Genomic DNA, 19,316 nt, shown 5'->3' with positions numbered 1-19,316 from the left:
ATGTATGTATATATGTATTATATCTGATGGCAGGTATATTTCTTGAGCTTGCATGACTATGGAATATCCTGTTGCTGTAGAGCAGCGCAAAGAACTCTATCGCTTATTTGCTTATGTTTTTCGTGTTCCATGTTCTCTTGTTTGTCTTTCAATGCCAACAATTGTCCGAATATCTTGGCCTGAGTGCTAAATTCTTATCGAAATTGAATTTTTTTAAGGGAAATTCATTTTTAATCGCAGCAAGCTCAAGGCAATTAAATTCCATTTCGCTCTCCCTTCTTAGTTTCTAAGTTGCTTCTGTTCACGTTTTTTCCCCACACAATTTGAACCTATTTAAACTTTACTTATCTAAGTTTCCGTTATGCAAATTGTTAGCCACGCTTTACTTAGTTAATGCGTTATGTGCTCGAGTCTTAAGCAACTGCGTTCTTAGTTTTACATAAATTGTGTGCTTGGGTATATTTTATAAAATCTATAAAATAGATCATTTCTTGCATTGCCTATCCTAATAAAGAAATTAAAGCCAACTAAGCTTCCCTTGGCTCACAGGGCTCGAGACCCGAGACGTTGCCAGCCAGACAATTTTTAGGGGCGCTCTAATTTTAAACATCATTTAAACAGACATTAAGCAGCATACGCCCCGGCTTAGCTGCGAGATGTATTTATAAGTATGAAGAGGGAACAGCTTGAAATTTAAACACTCGGCTCACGCACACACCCACACACACGCACATGGTCGTTTGACTGTCATTAGCTGCAGCAGCACTACAAGCACAACAACTGGACGAATCACTAAACAACAAAACAGTTTATCAAAGCAACCGAACGGGCCACTTGGACATGGGTTCAGGTCAACTCGTAGCTGGCAACTGAAAGTGTTGACTCTTATCAATGGCATGCATCAGTCAGTCAGGAAAATTAATTAACAACAACATTGACACTTGAACACTGGGACTCCACAGACAGACAGCTAAACATTAATGGGGGCCGGACCAGGGCGGGCCGGAGCGTAGTGGGGCCACACAGGGCAGTTGGAGCACTCGTAAAGTCAACAAGCTGCTGAAGCGTGTCCTTTGCCAAGCGCTGCTCCATTTGCTACTCATGAATTGTTTTTGTCATTGTTGTTGCGGCTTGTTTCTGGTTACTGTTTATATAGTGTTCCACACATTCACACACTCACACCCATGCACACTCTCACTCGAAAGTATACTTGGGGTTTGCTGACCTGGCCACAAGCCAATCGGCCTCAACAATAGCCCGTTCTCAAGCCAAATGAACCATAGAAGCAGAAGACGAAAGATCCTTTTGCGGTTTGTGTGCGAAAATTGTAGAAATAAATTTCATTTGCCCATTCTTAAAATATTTTCCCATATGTACATGTATATGTATATGTTTCTCCCTCTCCCTCTCTCTTCACTTCTCCCCCTCTCTTTCTCTCTCTCTCTCTCTCTCTCTGTGTGTATTTGTGTATGACTTTCTGTGTTTTGGTTTTTGAGGTTTTGGTCCTTTGTTTCAATATGAAATAAATTTCTATTTATTATACACAAACTCAACCTGATTTGCTGTGTATATTTCGAAAATAATACGAATTCCTTACTCGAAATGAAATATTGGAAAATATTGATTAATTTTGGCTTTTGCTTTTTAATATCAACTGCAGCACGGCATTTCGGTTAGTCCGTGGCTCGGAGCGCTGTTCGTTGTTTATTGCAGCTCATTTGTTTTTATTTATGATGAATAACACAAATTGCTGAACGCGATTTGTTGGCTTTAGTGCAAAAAACATTTTCGAAATTCTAATATAGATTATCGGCAGAGAGGATGTGTGTTCCTGATGTGGCTAATGATGCAGAATAATTCAATGAAAATTTATATAGAACATATATCACATAATCTATTGGATATGGAAATACCTCTTCGCTATTATGCGTATTATATGTTTCAATTTAATGATGTAAACAGGATTGAAAGCAAATAAAGTTTATGTTATCACATCTTTAATCAGATATATATATATATATATATATATATATATATATATATATATATATATATATATATATATATATTAATGGCATTTTGAATTTCTTAGAGTAGAATTAAATATTTATATTAATACTGAAGTTTATTCAGTACTCAAAATTGATCAAAGCCTTTCAATATTCAACACATAGAAACATATTTTATAGCTAACATAGAGTTATGTGTAGATCCCTTGCATGGCATTTATGGATATGCATAAATAGTAATAGATTTATGCCATGTCTACCTAGTTGATCAGCTGACCTCATCTATGTCATGGCAATGTTTCTCATTGGACTTTTCCCATTTTCTTTTATCACATCCATCAACTATCTCTAAGTCGTGCAACTGGCTTTACTTTACAAAATAACAGTTTTTATAGCATTGCTTCCTGTGGCTATTGAAGTTTCCTTTCAGGCTCTCATTGCCATTTACTGTTCTCTATTGCAGCGCGTAACTTCCGGTAATTTTGCGTCGTAAAATGTTTGCCACCAATATCCGCCGGGCTGTCGTCAACGTAATGAACCTGGCCGAAAGGCATTGAGGCCACAGAAGGACTTCGTGTGCAGACATTTGCGCCCCTTGCATTCTCAACGCGTCTCCTTGCAGCGACGCCTATTTCCGCCGCATTTTGCAATTTGAATTGGCACGTGAAAGCTGTTTCCCCAATCGCATATGCTACGGCTAATTACTATGCAACAACAACAACAACAACAACAACACCAGCACCAGCACAAGCACAAGCAACAACAACAACATCGGCTGGTGAAATCCAAGTAAAGCAGAGGCAAATCCACACTACGACCATGGAGGAGGACGTTTATGCAACGCTCAACTACAGCGACAGCGACAGCACCGCCGAAGATGGCGCCGAGGATGAGGATGGCTGGAACACGCTGGATATGAGTGTTGAGCAGCTGGAGCATCTGCTGCTCTGGCAGCTGCCCGATTCGGGCAACAGCACCAGCAAACAGACGTTGGCCAATTGGAGCTTCAGCAATGAAACCGCAATGCCCAGTCCAACCCCCGCCCAGTCGCCCTTCGACACCAACAACTATTGGGCCCTGCTCGCCCTGGTGCTGGTGTTTGGCACGGCAGCGGGCAATATCCTCGTCTGTTTGGCCATCGCCTGGGAACGTCGCTTGCAGAATGTGACAAACTATTTTCTGATGTCGCTGGCCATCACGGATCTGATGGTCGCCGTGCTCGTCATGCCCCTGGGCATCCTCACCCTGGTCAAAGGTAAGTCCCAAGCGCCAGCTGCAGCAGCTGCTATGCATATCGGCATTATTCAATAAATGGATTCCGTTCCGCATTCACAACGTGTCGAGCAGCTGCCATCCATAACTAATGTTATTATTGAGCTTTGCGCATACTTTTTGAATTCTTCGAACTGAACTGAACAAGAATTGCAATTGCTATTTAAACTTGCAAAGCAGCTTAATGTCAGCAACCCTAGGTATTATTCTGAGAATTTCCCGACAAAAGTTTAAATGTTTTTGTTTACGTTTCGCATAATTACATTTTATTACACTCTGAATCTCTTCCAAATGGGGTTTTCCGGTACGTTCTATTCATATGTACACACTCATTCAAATGTGAATTTGAATTATCAATTGGTAGTTTGGTTTCAAGTCGCTAGATGGCGCTCAAGCTGCTTAATTTTAGGTGTATTCAATATACTAGCCAAAGTTGAATGGAGTAAGGGCATCTTCTAGTCGGGCATAATTGACTAGCGGCTTCCTACTTCTTCAGTCTAAACTTGATTCAAGGATCAAGGATCTATTTATTGAAAATGTTCAGCTTTGTCAATTTCGCGCTTAGTTAAGCGTCAGCCTTAAGTTTCCCACTTCTTTTTTTTTTTCATTTTTCCTACATATTCACTAATAATAGATAAATAACAAGAGATATTTCGTTTTTTGGCTCCACTAGATTAAGGGCCTGTATTTTTTAATGTCTCACCTTGCCCGTGTTCGCCTTTAAACTAAGCTTATTCGCCTCTGCTTCTATGTAGCGTACAACAATGCTCGTTAAATGCGCTTGCAATCAGCGTGGTCAGGCAGTGGCGCAAGCAGACAAAGGCGTAGCCAGCGCAGCGCATGTCCTTGGACATCCTTTGGCTGCCGCTGACACGCGGCATTCTGCGGCGCGACTATAATGAAGCTGCCTCTCAATGGAAGCGAAGTCGCAGCACGCCTCGTCAATTGCATTATGTGCCAGCTATTTCGATCAAAGCGACTAAACAAAGACGAGCGAGAATGAACGCGACGAGAGCCGCCAGAAAAACACCAGAAACACTGCGAATACATGCATACATATATACTTGTTCGTATATCTGTATATACATATGTATATGTATAATACTTGCGGGGTGCCGACAATTTAATAAGCGCATCGTCCTTTGTTAAGCGCAGCTTGACGAAGACAATGGGCAAACAGATGCTGCGCAAAGAAACAAACGGAAGCGTTTTTGGCTCCAGTGCAGCATAAAAATTGCATTAGACGTGGCAAAATAGAAAAAGCACTTGAAAGCGAGCCACCAGGATGAGCCCCAGTGCTGACGTAGGGGCTGGCATCCAGCACAGCCGAGGAGAACAGAGCAGAGTAGAGCAGAGCTGAGCAGAGCGGAGCACAGGCGGCAGCGCAGACGGCAGCAGCAGCATCTGTCAGTTGGCAGCAGTTAGCCCCCTCGGCTGCATGTTGACAGTTCTGTTTGTGTGCTTTGGGAGCCATTACACACACACACACACACACACACATACACACAAACGCACCGACACTCATACATACATTCACAGAGACACACCTGCAGGCGCATATATCCACTTGGCAAATGGCATTGCCGAAGTGAGCAATGCAGTCGAGCGATCTTTGAGTGTGCGGGGGCGAGAGAGCGGGCCAAGGGTCGTGGCGTCTGCTGCTGTGCAAACAAATGGCAGCCTGTTATATCAAGTGTGAAAAATACTGCATAATGCAGCAAAAGAGGTGCACAATATGCTTCTATCGACTAGAAAATACCCTGTAAAGCGTATACAACACCTAAGACCTAAAAGCTCTGCATAGATGAAAATTATTATTTCAATATACATAAAACGAAAGTATGCTTGTCAAGTTAAGTCGTGTATACCCGCTGCTACCTTGTTGAGCTGCATTATAATCTTCTCGCTTTTTGCCTTTCAAAGGGCAAAGAATATAAAGAGAATTTGTGCGACACTTTTGGCAGTGAAAGCCAGAAAAATGCAGCCAAAATTTGAATACTATGTCATAGACCCATCGAGCATGGCTCTCGTCTGATAGCTAAGTGGACTAGAGGTTTGGCAGAGGCGAAAAGTAATCGTGCATATATTAATATATAAGTGGTATGGCATAGAAACCGCTCTGAGCTGATGCAGCACAAGGACTTGCAGGCAAAGCAGTTGCCAACACTCCTCAAATCGACCCACTGAGAGACAGATGTGTGCATAAACTGTAAATATTCCCTTACAGTTGCGCCAATTATAATTTTATAATTAAATTGAATCGTAAATTGGCGTAAAGCGTCAGCTAATTAATAACTGTAAGTGCAATTAATGTCGTGCATAAAGATGCGTAACGCCAAGCAATATTGAATATCATGCAAAGCAGTAAACAAAAATAATATGATTTTTATATTATTTTTCGAAAAAAAAGACTGAAGAGAAGTGAAAAATGTCCGCAAAGCGTCAGCCAAAATAAATTAAGTGGTAATGCCAACAGCAACGCATAATAAACACAAAGGCGGTCGCAAAAAAGAAAAAAAAACAAGCAGATGACCACAAATAATAATAATAAAATGAGAGACAGAGAGAGAGAGAGAGAGAGAGAGAGAGAGAGAGAGAGAGAGAGAGAGCAGCCAGTGACAGCAACAACAACAGCAACAAAAGAGACCAAAATAAAGAGCATAATTAATTGAGCGCAAATTGGCAGCGCTGTGATTTTTCCCGCCAGCCCAAAAGTAGGCAATGAAATTTTTACAAGGCAATAGGTGGAAGACGCCGACGAGGATGACGACGACAAAGAAGAAGAAGAAGCAGTAACAAACGACTAAGACAGAGCGACGGCAAAGTAGAACTGTACTTAGGATTTGGATAGAAATGGAAGATAAACAACGACAACAACAACAATAGCTGCCAGAGCAATAGAAAGTGGGATAAAAGCAAATTTATCATTTCAATGCTCTCTGTTATTGCTGTTGTTGTTGTTGTTGTCAAAAAGCATTTTAAGCGCTTAAGCTGCGACACGCACCGAGAGGCCGGGCCGTCTGCCAATAGGCGTGTCGCGAGCCGTGCGAGCGAGCGAGCTGCTGAAATGGAACTCGCTGGGGACAGCTTTAAACCGGAAAAATAAAACACAAATTTTTGGAGCATGTGTCACAGCTCCATTGAGCTCGGCGCACAAAAGATATTTCCCAAAATAAGATGCCAAGCAAATTGTGAAAGTTTTTGTAAAATTATTGCATAAAAGACAATTTGTAGTGGCAATAAAGGTTCTGTATAGTACATACATATATTTATACATATACATATACATACATCTTATTATGGGGAAATATATTTGTCTGCCTCTTTTCCACTTTTATTTATTTCTATTTCAAATTATTTTATAAATACATTCAAGCATCTATTTAAATAGATTTATGCAACACTTTAGTCGCCTTAAATTTCCCAGCATGAAATTGAGTTGAAACTGATTTATGAAACACATTCACTGCGATTGGGTGGCACTCAGATTCATTCATTTCATAGATAAACGAGCCGCAATGAGCCATGGCGAAATCTAATGCCAAACTTTGGTAAAGTTTTATGCGTTGCCTAGCATTCGGACGACTTTATCATAAATCTTTAAGCTACCTGCACTGCAGAGGGTTCATGGCGGGCGGGTGTCACGGAAGGGGGAGTGGGGCCGAGGTGGGGCGGGTGACGGTGACATGTCTACGCACAGTGAATCGAGGGCACCCCAAAATGGCAGCTGTCGGCTCGTGCCGAGCAGCCAATTAATTTTTAGGGTTCGCCCTGAACCACAGGACGTATACGTAATGAAGTTTCTGTTACGCTTTTTGCTGCTCTGCTTAAAACACAATCATTGCGTACGGCTTAAGCTAGATCTGTCAAACTGGGCCGAGGGCGGTCCTGGAACGGACGGGGGCTCGAACCCTTTTCGACAACCTCTGTGGCAATTTTTTCTGCTTGTGGTCAGAGCACGCCCCACGCGACCGAGCGGCTGTCTCGCATCCGTACATCAATCACATGGCGAGCAAACATGTGAGCTTCCTCTGTGTGCTTTCACGTTCGGCTTAAGTTAGCTAGTTTCAAATTTTCCACATTCACATTGCCTTTCCCATTCCCATTCCCATTTTCGTTTTTTAGTTTTTGTGTCTTTAAGGCGACGCCATTTTGCATATGTTGCCATTAGGCGACTGCTTGAGCCGCCCTCTGCTCATTGCCCATGCAAAGTCCCTGTTAGCTGTTAAGTGTTTTGTATCCGCTTACAAATGTAGCCGAAACCCAAACTGCTGCCGAACTGCTGCAAGGCTAAAGGCGGCCGTGCGTCACTCGTGCATGCATTACATTTTTCATTGCAACGGCTTCAGCTCTTGCAGAGAGAGAGAGAGGGAGAGAGAGAGAGAAAGGGCTTTGTTCCGCTTATCATTCAGATTGAGACTTGCACAGAACAACGTCAAGGCAAAGATTTTAGCTTTGGGGTAAGTTCTTTGTCAATTATTTACCTAAACTTAAATTAAGTAAGTCGCCTAATTGACTGATTGACTGATTGATTGATTGAGAAATCAGGAGTTTAGCAGCAATTAGCATTTATATCTTAAGCAAACTCATTGTGTGCAGAGTGCAAGCTCTTGCCTGGCTTGTCAGCTGCCTTTTGCACTTGTCTGGTAAGTCAATATCTATGAGTGCAGAGTATAAATAGAAGCCAAATATAGATTTAACTTATTTGATTACGGTTTTGACACAACCGCCGTTAGCCCTCGGCTCCGCCGTGTTTGACTATTTATAGCGTCAGCTTGTTAGCGCTGTTGGCCAAGTAAAGTAAGGCAATCGGCCTGATTGGTAATTGCGAATTCATCATAAATAAATAATATCCAAGTGGGTGGAAAACAGCGAATTGCAGCGAATTCGTTTTTGCGCAACCATTAGGTTAATAATATTTGAGTTGTGTCGGTAACTTGTCTAAATTGTATGTAGCTCGAGGATACGAGGCACGCAAACACACAGTGGAAGATGTGGAGGTAGATGGAGGTATGCGCATATATATAGCTTTAAGTGGAAACAAGAGACAAACCGACAGGTAAACTGAAAAGCAGCCGGCAGACATAGAAGAGCGCAAAATAAACACGCTGCAAACGAGAGACAAGTCGAGGCAGTTAGGCAACTGGCATACGGGACGATAATGGGGCGTCGCAATAGTACATGAGAAGGATAAGGGCAAGGGCAGTGGGAAGGAGGTCTGAGACTAAGGAATAGCACAACGCAGGACAACAGGCAGGCCGTCAGCTGAAGCTCAAGCACGAGACCAAGACCAAGACCAAGACCGAGACCGAGACACTGTTTGGCTTACCTTGGCAGTCAATGTCAGAGCAATTGAGTCAAGCCATGGGCATAGCTGAAGTACACACACACACGCACACACAACTATATACACATATATATACATATACATTTATATGTCTACATTTTCTGAAGACAGTCGTCACACTCGTCTTTTAATTTGTGGCAGCAGCACCTACATACATGAATGCCAAATGACCAGGTCACACATGGGGCCTGTCCTAAAAGGACTGACTAACTGAGTGATGGACTAAGTGACTCTGTGAGCACACTGTGGGGATCAAGCTGTAAGCTGTAAGCCCTGCTTTCACATACCCTTGCCATACGAATGCAGATATTAAATGTAAACAGATTTACAATTTAATTAATTTAGTTGTATTTTATTCAAATAGTATTGAAAGAAACAATATTTGCATGTAACCCGGTTTGAATGTTCTCTAAATCGATATATGTATATATATATATAGATATTGATTTTGCTTCGACTCATTGTCGATTGTTCTCTACTTGGGTTTCAAGGGCCAAGTCAACTTGCTCTATTATGCATGAGGAAAAGCTACAAATTTCAATAGCCCGAATCAGAGTCCAAAAATTTGAGCACACATTGTCGAGGCTAATCCACTTTTGGTCATCTATAAATAGCAACAAGAGATGTTATTGTTTTAACGCCTTTATAGGCAAGGCTTATCGGAAAAGTATTCGACCTAACAAAAATATATGAATTGCAATTTTTTACTATTTAATTTGCTTGCATGTTTTTCATAAATTTCTTAAAGCTTTCAGCTCTCATCGTTTAGTTTAGCGTTTTCAGTGTAAAACATTTCCAGCTGCATGTAAATTAAAAAGTTTCATTATTTACATGTAAAATATAAACAATTTCTACATGTGTAGCTAGTTATGTCGACTGAAAAGGTAAGAGGCTAGATAAAGGTGCACCTTGTGCGATTGAGGGGAACTGTATATGTGTATATGCGACTGTGTATGTGTGTGGATGTATGAGTGTTTAAATTGTGGCGTCGCTTCAAGGTTTTTGTAATTACTTAAATATCGATTGTTTTCGCATGCGAATTGTGGGTGTTGCATGCGCTTACACTGCACGCCCCGTTGCCCAACACGAAACCGAGTCGCGCTGTCTTCCATATTGGTATTGTTCTTGTAATTTACGCAAAAGTCGCTTTGCTTTCATTCGCTTTAAAGCCCTATAATGCTAATGGATTAAACGCTGCATATTTAATCAGCTCCACCCTCCGCCCCATTGTCGATTTAATATTTAATTTTTGGTTAAGGCCATCAGCCATCAGCCATGCATTGGCCATTGGCCATTGCCAATGTCTTTGTCGTGAGCTGAGCGCGTGCCGGCACTTCGTTTGCCGCAAAGTAAGTGCCATGTAATTTATGTGCCGCGCTGACATTGCACAGAGTGCCAAGAGCGCCCCAAGGTTCGACTGCAGCTCTCCAGCAGAGCTTTATTCTTGGCGCGCTGGAAAGTATGCTACACTTTTCGCAGTCGCATTTGTCAGCACTGCCGCGACGCATTCGCCCGAAGGAAGAGGAAGGGGGGGGGGGAGGCGAATGCAGGTAGCGTCTGCTTGCTCTCCGTGAACTCATTGAATTGTCAAAGTTGAAGTTGAAGTTGAAAAGTGCACAAAAGGCCACAGACGCAAGTAAATAAAGTAAAGTGCTTAATTTCATTTCAAGCAATTGACTGAATAGAAAAACCAACTTTTACCCTTGTGCTAATAATCTGTATGCACAAAATCTGCTCAGTAAGCCGAAACGCGCTGAAAAGCACGGAATATAAGCAGTCATCGCTGCTGAGGGCCTCTACAGCATTGGTAAACAAAGATGAGACGTTGTTTGGGGCGCAAAGTTTGTATATTTCTTTCACTCGTTATAAAACCTCTTCAGAAACTTATTTGCAAAATAAAATAAAAATGATTTATATATACCTAAATATATATAAGTGTGTGTATATAGAGATATAAATATGCTAAGCAGCAGTTATCGAGCTCGAACTTTGCAAGGCATCAAGCAGACGCCGCGCGGGCTGAACAAATTGTCGCATAGAAAACGCGCCTTCAGCTTCAGTCCCGGCAACACTTAAGTGACAGGATATTAAATGATAACAGGCAACAACAACAACAACAACAACAACGGCAACGACAACGGCAGCAGCTACAGCAACAACAAATTCTCTAAACAAAATGTATAGAGCAAACTCAGTGGCTGCCGGTCCGGGCCAAGCCAAGCCAAGGCAAGCCAAAACAGCAGCAAACAAGATTACAACGATGCCACCTGGCTTGGATCCAGCAGAGCTTCAGCTCCGGGTTTGGCCTGTCAGTGCGAGGGGCAGAGGCAGAGGCTCCCCTGCGAATGTCAGCTTTGACAATTTAACGCTACTAATTGAGAGTCATGGCGGCGATAATTCCAATTTGCGCACGTCTTCTGCGGGCATTCCTCAAAGCGATTGTTAAATATTTATAAGCAGCCTCTAAAATCCACTCCCCAAACTGCTCAACGCCAAAGAACGTCAACGTGAACGTGACTGGCATCGCATTATGGTCGTATATTTTTTTTGGCTGTCTATAATTATTTATGGCAGGTCAATTCGCGGTTCACGTGCCGTGCACAGCTTCCAGCAGCTGGGCCAACGGTAATACGCATACGCCCCGTATGACGCGTACAGCACGTGCTGTGTGCTTGTGTGTGTGTGTGTGTGCGCGCGCGTGGGTGTCTGGCTAGTTGAAGTTGTTTGTTGACAGTTGTCGAGCTTGTCACGCAAATGTGTAGCTTAACTGTCCTATTTCTTTATAACTCGTGCCATAGTCTACTTTTTTTGCTCGCCGAGCTACTAAGCCGAGCTGGACGCAAATACAATATGACGTTTCATTTGAATTTACCCAACGTGGGCGTTGCTCAAAGTGAAATATGACTTGACAACGCCGCAATGTTGGCTCAGTTATTATCCAAGCGGTTGTTGTTGTCGCTGCTGCTGCTGCTGCTGCTGCTGCTGCTGACACTATGCTAACTAGCTGAAGCCTTACAGAGTCCTTTGTATATATACACAGATATATTTTATTTATTTTTGTTTTTGCTTTTTTTTGGGCTTCGTGTCGTTAATCAACTCAAAGAGTGAAACTGGACGCGCGGCCGTAGCGTCCTGTCAGTGTCAAAGTCTGATAAATGAAGTGCGCACTGCCGCCTCTAATGCTATGCTTGAGGCATGGACTCTAGCAGCAATAAATCTCAAAAATGTGAATAGATCGACTCGGGCAGAATCTTAGAGATTTCAGCTTAAGCTTGACTAGAGCTGAGCCTTGATTATGATGCGTATTTATTGGCTTAGAAATTTAGTTAATTGATGCATATTTTGTATTTAATGAACCTTCAGAAGCGAGAGAGAGAGAGAGAGAGAGAGAGAGAGAGAGAGTGAACTCGGTCTGGCAAGGGCAAACGATACTCGTTTGTGGTTTACGTTTGCCAACACTGAATATTTGCCTGTAATTGAGTTGGTTGTCCATTCAAAACCTTCTAGTTGCCACCTAGTTGACATACATATAATCAGGACTGAGCAGTTATTTATTCCTTAATTGAAGTACAGTCAACTAACTTTTGCTTCTGCTTATATAATTAATTTGCTGATTACAGAGTTTATTGGATCAGAAAGCCCAATTGCTGTCTGCTCGACTGTAATTATATATTTACCAATGCCATTGCCCTTCAGTTTCAATCAGGAATGCAAGTTTTTGCCTAATATACATAAATATTAATGCATGTACTTCAGGCTCACATGCACATGCACTTTTGCATATGCATGCGTGTACACATGAATACATATGCGTGTACATTGGATTTTTTTTTTTTTGCTGAACTACTGATATCTGTTCCCGCTTGGCATGTGGAAATTCTCGGCACTTCAATTATTGCACGAACAACTGCAATTTTCATTTAATTAAATGGACACAGCTCATGTCCAGCCCGCCCTTGGCTAGCCAAGGCTTGCCCAGACCCGGCCACGCCTCTGCTTCCCTGTCGGCACCTCCGCCTCCGCCACCGCCTCCTCCTCCGCCTTCGCCACGTTGCTGTTTATTTGTTTTGCACATTTTTGGACTTTCATTAAAATGGTAGCCGAAGCAGTCGAGTAAGCAACAGCAACAACAGGCAACAGAGATAGGTATATGTATCTATATAAATATAAATTTGCATATATGTGTGTATTCGTGTTTACATTCAGAGACATGCATATCATAACAAAATTTTAAGGATATGTGTGCCCAATTGTGAGGTTATGTGCATTGTGTAGGTGTCATGTTTCGGGCGTTAAATTGAATTTACAATTTGATTTGCTTGCTTAACCGAGAGCACGTACGCATTTCGGACTTTAAATTTAATTTCTGTTGCCACTTGCAAGCGAGTCCCTAATCAAACAACCAAAAGAAAATAACGCTAATCTAATTAATCTAATTTAATCACAAGTATTGGATATATTTTCGGTCCTTTGGCGCTCTGTCGCCTGGGGCATACTCATTGCGTTTTAAATTTAGAAGTCTAACAAAAATATATTTATTGGGCACAGCCGCGGCTATCTATATAACCAATTACGGCAATTACGGCAAAAGGTAAAGCGCGTCCGCAGACAATTTACCGCAATTATGCATAAATCATAATACTTTCAGAAGCTCTGCCCGCAATTACAGTGGAAAATGGCTGAAAATAACTGCAGTCCGCTTTGTAGTCCAGCCAGACAAAGTTTTGACAAGCCGATGGCATGGAAGGCTCGATAAAATTAAACAGGACTATTTTCAAGTGCCATCAAAACGGAGCCAAGTTGCCTGGCATGAAGGCGTTTCCCGTTGCCAACTGACATATGGATGTCGACAGCCAACAATCGAAAAGGGCTCACTCTGACTTGGGACACGCCCACTATGAGAATTTAGGGCAGCCTGCACTTGACTTGGCCAACTGCTAACCGAGTCTGCAGTCAAATATTTAGGTTTTAGCGAGAAACAAAACAAAAATTAATAGAATAAATACACGTATGCAAAGCATGACAGATAAAATAAATATTTGAATGCTTTAAGAGAAATATGAAACCATAAAGTAGCTATGGGATGAAAGGGAAAATGTAAATAAAAAGAAATGTATACTAAAAATGTAAATTATTTCACGTACAGTCTACTGCTCATATATATATTTATACACATGTATACTATTTGCGATTTCAGATGTGTGCTTAGCCCTAAGCTAAACGCTACATAAATTCTGTTCCTTGTCCTTGCATCGATTTTACTTTGGCTTTAATGCAAAACTAAATTTAATTCAGCTTTAAAGGGCGTTTATGAAATGGCATAGATCATAGACCGGTTCAGTAACTTCCAATGATACTAAAAAAAAACTATGAAATGCTGAATAGCATATTTCTGAATACGCCACTCCTCGTCCCAAACTCAACCCAAAAGCAAAAGCTTAAATATAAGTTATGTTGGTTTGGTCGGATACGGCTTTTGTCATATATTGCTCACATATTTGAGCAAGTCGATGTTTGGTAATTTTATTTTATCACATGAAAAAAGAAAAAACGGCATAAAAAAGGAAAACTCGTTTGGGCTCCTCTCAAAGTGTCCTGGGACAAACGAGCGAGCGAAGCAGCTAGACAAAGGAAACTTTGAATAATTTTGCATGTGCCTCCATATTTGCTGACAATATGTGCTGCTGTCGTTGCTTGCCTTAGCAAATTCAGGAAAGATCACTTGATAATACAAATATTAGCACAAAATTGAAACTAAAGAGCAGTAAAATTAAATAGATAAATATTTATTAATTTATATATAATTTTACAAAATACACAATGTTCCATATTATTTACCTAACCTAAACTGACAGCAGGATTACAAAAGTCTTGCTCAAATCAATTATCGTCGAACTTTGTTTCGAAGCCATCGATAAAATGAGAGCATCAGCAAAATATCAGACTTTGCTAAGTAGTGTAATCCCTTGACTATATTTCCAATGGATACATTTCACAACAATGTCAGGCGAAAGTTTTCCCATGCAAACAATTGCACTCCAGTCGAGCAAGTTCGTTGCTTGTGAGTTCAACCGTTGCGTGCGCCTGAAGGATGCAACGAAAATTTGTTGTAATTTTCGCCGTGGACCAAAACTTTGGCCAAAAGTTGGAGATGAACAGACAAACAACAACAACAACAACAACAAGAGCAGCAAGAGAAGCCGTAGAGCTATAATGCTGAGTGCACATCAATAAGTGGAAGGGCTGAAAGCCCAGGGGCGTGGCCATATCCAAACGCCGCTATTTAAACAAAGTTGCAATAACTTTGCCAATTGCAAGAACTCAAACGTAAGACGAAAGGTATTACAAGTGCTAGGTAATCCATTTGAGAAGTTCGCCAACAACGTACACACACACACATACACACAGACAAACAACCACCCTAAACTAAAACTAAAATAAGAAATTGCTCCTGCAATAGACAAACGATAAACAGAATGAAACGCTAAAAGCGCGTATAATGAGACAACGAATCGCAAGCAATTTGTATAAGCTGCCAGCTCACAGGAGAAACTTGAATAGACTTGTTGCAGCATAGATGGGCGTTTAGCTTAATGACACTGCATTCCACATAATGGTGCCATGTGTGCAGGGGGATGCGGGGAGCCGTAGCTCAAATCGAAACAGGCGCCATTTCCATGCAGCGCGTGGAAGAGGATTCCACAATTGCTGCCAGATCAAAAGTGGAGTCAAAAGGCGAAAGAAGGCAAGCGAGAGAGCGAAAGAGACAGAGAGTGGGAGGGGGAGTGGGAGAGATGCAGCCACGTAGGTAGCTGTTCGTATTAAGCGAAGCGTTAACAATGCAAAAATAAAGCAATGACAAATGCTGTGTAAATATTAAAAGGTAAAAAGTAGACTGAAGCAAAGTGCGGCCAGGCCACAGGTAAATGCGAGTCATGGCTCGCTCAGTGCTGAACCTAGAGAAAGGCACAACTTTGTGTGGCTGAGGGAGAGAAGACATCAAGTGAACCGCAACCGCTACAACAGCGCTAATAAAACTCTAGGGAGACGAAATGTCTTCCTCCAGGCATTAAATGGACGTGGGTGCCAAGCCGCATGTAGAGCTGAAGAGTCCAATTTTATCTTAAAACTTAAACTTTAAATAGTAACGACCAGAAAATGGAAAACAAATTCGAAACAAAGCTTTGTTTTACTAGACTTTAGAGTTTATCGGAATTAGACTGAATAAAGTATTGACTTAAGTCGGAAATGTAGAACAAGCGGAAAGCAAGAGAGAATGCTTAATATTAAAGAGTATTAATATAAATAGCACGAGAGAGAAAGCGAGACGGGCAGAGAGTTCCCTCGTGTTTTATGCACTGTGTTGATGTGAGTTTTTATTGTTCTGCCCTTTGTCTCGCTCTACGCTCTCTCCCTCTATCTCTCTCTTTTTGCCTTGTATATATTTGTTTAGCGCTTAAGTTTGTTGAAGTGTGAAAATGAAGCGAAAAAAGCGGCTCAGCGACCGCCAGACTGAATGTCTGTCTGTGTGCGTTTGTGTGTGTGTGTGTGTGTATTGTTGTGTGTGTGAGAAGGAAATTGAAACATAGAGATAGATTGAGGTTGTGGCCTGCTGTCGCCTTTGCGACCCGACCGCTGTGCTTTTAAATATTCTCTGGGTTATCCATTATAATACAAATGAATTTATACAAAAGAGAAAAAACCTGTTGCCGCTTTAATTGAATTTTTTTCGTGCCTGTTTGCTTTTGCTTCGCTTGGCAGCCAAGGGAATTCGTGGAGTTTCAAGTCGGGTTTCAGCTGACTTCGGCCTTTGCTCAAATCATGAGGCGGACTCAGACGCCCAGATTCTAGGAAAGTCATTTATCAAAAGCGTTGAGCTGTGCGCTTTATCGTAATCGTAATCAGGATTCTTAGTTTGTGACCACACAACAATTCTTCACCCATTTTATAGAAAGGACAAAGCTCAACTAAAAACTCACACATGCACACACATAGATACACTTTGTGCTAAATTTGAGCAGGAGAGAAGCTATTAACATGCATATGATAGACACTTCCGCACAAGTGGCAGGACGCGCACGAGGACATGAACTGAAAGTCAAAACGGAACAAGCGGTTACTACGTGCATCAGCCAACGCACACACTCACACGCGTGTTAGTTCACGTGTTGATTATTCTTTCGAGTTGCTTAAGCAAATATATGAAGATCAAATCGAGGTGTCAAATACCCTGTATTGTGCAGGCAAAGTATAATATATGTATTTTGATAAATATTTGCTAACAAATCTGCTAAATTGTTTTAAATTTTTTTTAATAATACATGAATATAAAGTATCCTTTGGAAAAGGTTTCAAACGCAAATAAAAAAGATCAATTGTAAATTGCTTACGATTTCCGCAAATGTTGTTTTGCTTAGTTTCTATATGCACTCAACATAAAGAATATGTAAATTGATCCAATCAGCGAATAAAGAATTCAGCTGAATTCGTTTGCTTGTTATGTAAAGTCAATGCTAAGCAACCCCATGGCATTGAAATATTAATGAGTATAAGAACTTGGCCGAGCTGTTGTTAGTTGCTGTGCAGGCCATCTTGGGCCATTCAGCCATTGTGTTGTAGTTGTGGCCTTTAACTTGCTTTATCCTTTTGACGGGTTCATCAACGGCATCATCATCATCATCATCATCATCATCATTATCGTCATCTCGCCATCATCGCCATCATCATGCGCAGCAAATGGACGGCAAATCAAATAAATAACTGTAGGGTAAAATGTGCCTGCCATGCATAAAGTAAACTATTTAATGGACTTTCGCTAACGCTGACTGCCATCAGTTCAATAGACTCTGGGCGGGGGGTATTGGGTTAAGGGGGCCTGGATGCCAAGCGGAAATCGAAAGCCATTAGAAAAGGGGGCTGCCTGCAGGCAACAGCGGCAGCTTGTTTGGTTAGTTTTGGCCTCGCTTCTTGTCTGCAATCTCCTTATGCCGCGCTCGCTGCTGCCGCTCATTTGCTTTTCTATTTTCTGTTTTCCATTTTCTATTTATTTCTCTTCTTCATACACATATATTTTCATGCACAAATTTTACGCAATTTGAGTTTGGGGGCGGGGCAGCTGCGCCACAGCGGCTCCTGTCGTGTCATCCTCTTCTTTGTGTTCTTTGGCATTTGACTTTCGATTTCGTTTTAAGTTCTTGGCATTCACTCTGAGCTACAGCTACACAGGTGTGCACACTTTGCGCAAGCACACACACATACACACGCTCACTGTGCCACAGCAGGTGGCATGTGGTAAGGGGGCAATAATGCAAATGACTTTGGCTTCCGCATGGGGCCGCCAGGAGACGGCCTTTGTTGGCCTTTCCTTGTTATGCCGCTGACACTCTTATTTTTTGCTTTCACATTTTGCTAGCGTTGCCAGATATGAGAAAAAAAATGGCTTTAACTGTTTGATGTCTCTCAATGCTATCCGAAACACTTGGCCCTGACGAGCAGAAGCTGTCGCTTAGTTAATCTCGTTAAATTCTTTGTTAAAGCGCAATAGTCACATAGTTCAAGCACTTATTTCTGCATATTTGCATATTTAGTCTTCATATCTGATTCACTTATGCAAATGGGCCGAATAGACTTCGCTTAGGATGACACTCATCTTATGGTGTATTTAACGCCGGGCAGCACGAGCTGTCCCCAGCGGACCGAACCGTCACCTGGCCACATATCGCCAGCTAAAATTTTTTATATGTATTTCTTTATTATTTGATTAAATTATCATTAGGCTGCATAATTGAGCCTATTTGCGCACATATGTCCTGCCGGTGAGTCCCATCACACTCTGCGCCGGCCTCAATGTTTTGATTTTGTTTTGGCATCCGCATACTGTGTGCCTTTCGAGATTTGCCGCATGGCAACACTTGCCGCCACATTCAGCGCCAATATTTGACCGCAAAAACATATACACACGCACGCACACACGCACAAACCTATGCTTCACCACAACTACAACGATAATAGAAACAGCAGCAGCTGCGACGACATTCGAATTCAGTTTTTGAGCTGACAACAAATTTTGCGCAAAATCCCGTATTACAAGTATCAAACAGGAAGGAATGGTTCGTTTACGAGTATTAGGCAAATGGTTACCCTACACAAATGAATCCTGCGAACTATCGAATGTTAATGTTATTGATTACCCAAATTAACAGAATTGCTCCGCCCATTAACAGTGCAGTACGAAACCGGTATGTAACGAGCTTATTTTAACATGCGTGATCATGTAGAACCTCTGCAAAGTAGGCGAAGTTCTTTTTCATTACATGCAAAAAAGGATGGGAGGAGCAATTCTGTTAATTAGAGGAGGCAATAACATTAAGGAAGGTATCAAAGAGAGTTATCGCAGCTTAGCTCTCTCTTATGGTCTAGTTTATGTGTGTACATACCTCATTCGATCACTGTCAATGGAAACGACAAACAAACCAAATACATCTCATGGGGGACAGTGATACAAGCAAATATACATCTATTTCATAAATATACCATTTTTTTTTATTTTTTTATTTCTATGTCTATGTGTGCGTGTAAGCAAATTCATATGCATATGCATGCAAATGTGTCAACGGGGTGCGAGAAATGAAACTGATATTTACATGCAGATGCGCCAAAAGTCATGATGAATACACCCCCATAATGTA

At 41.6% G+C, this 19,316-nt stretch overlaps 1 protein-coding gene across 1 annotated transcript in view; it reads left to right on the top strand.

Moving 5' to 3' along the window:
- The window catches only part of 5-HT2B (5-hydroxytryptamine receptor 2B), a 47,938-nt gene that overhangs the window by 13,620 nt on the left and 15,002 nt on the right, over nucleotides 1-19,316 (top strand). The window contains exon 2 of the mRNA XM_018017940.2: nucleotides 2,473-3,264. Within this exon, the coding sequence (XP_017873429.1) occupies nucleotides 2,829-3,264 (436 nt within the window). The 5' untranslated portion in view covers nucleotides 2,473-2,828. The remainder of the gene's footprint in view (nucleotides 1-2,472; nucleotides 3,265-19,316) is intronic.

Source organism: Drosophila arizonae, chromosome 2 (assembly GCF_054131065.1).
Source record: "Drosophila arizonae isolate 15081-1271.41 chromosome 2, UAZ_ARI_1.0, whole genome shotgun sequence".
NCBI classification, from domain to species: domain Eukaryota; kingdom Metazoa; phylum Arthropoda; class Insecta; order Diptera; family Drosophilidae; genus Drosophila; species Drosophila arizonae.
This window is presented reverse-complemented; position numbering and strand designations above follow the sequence as displayed.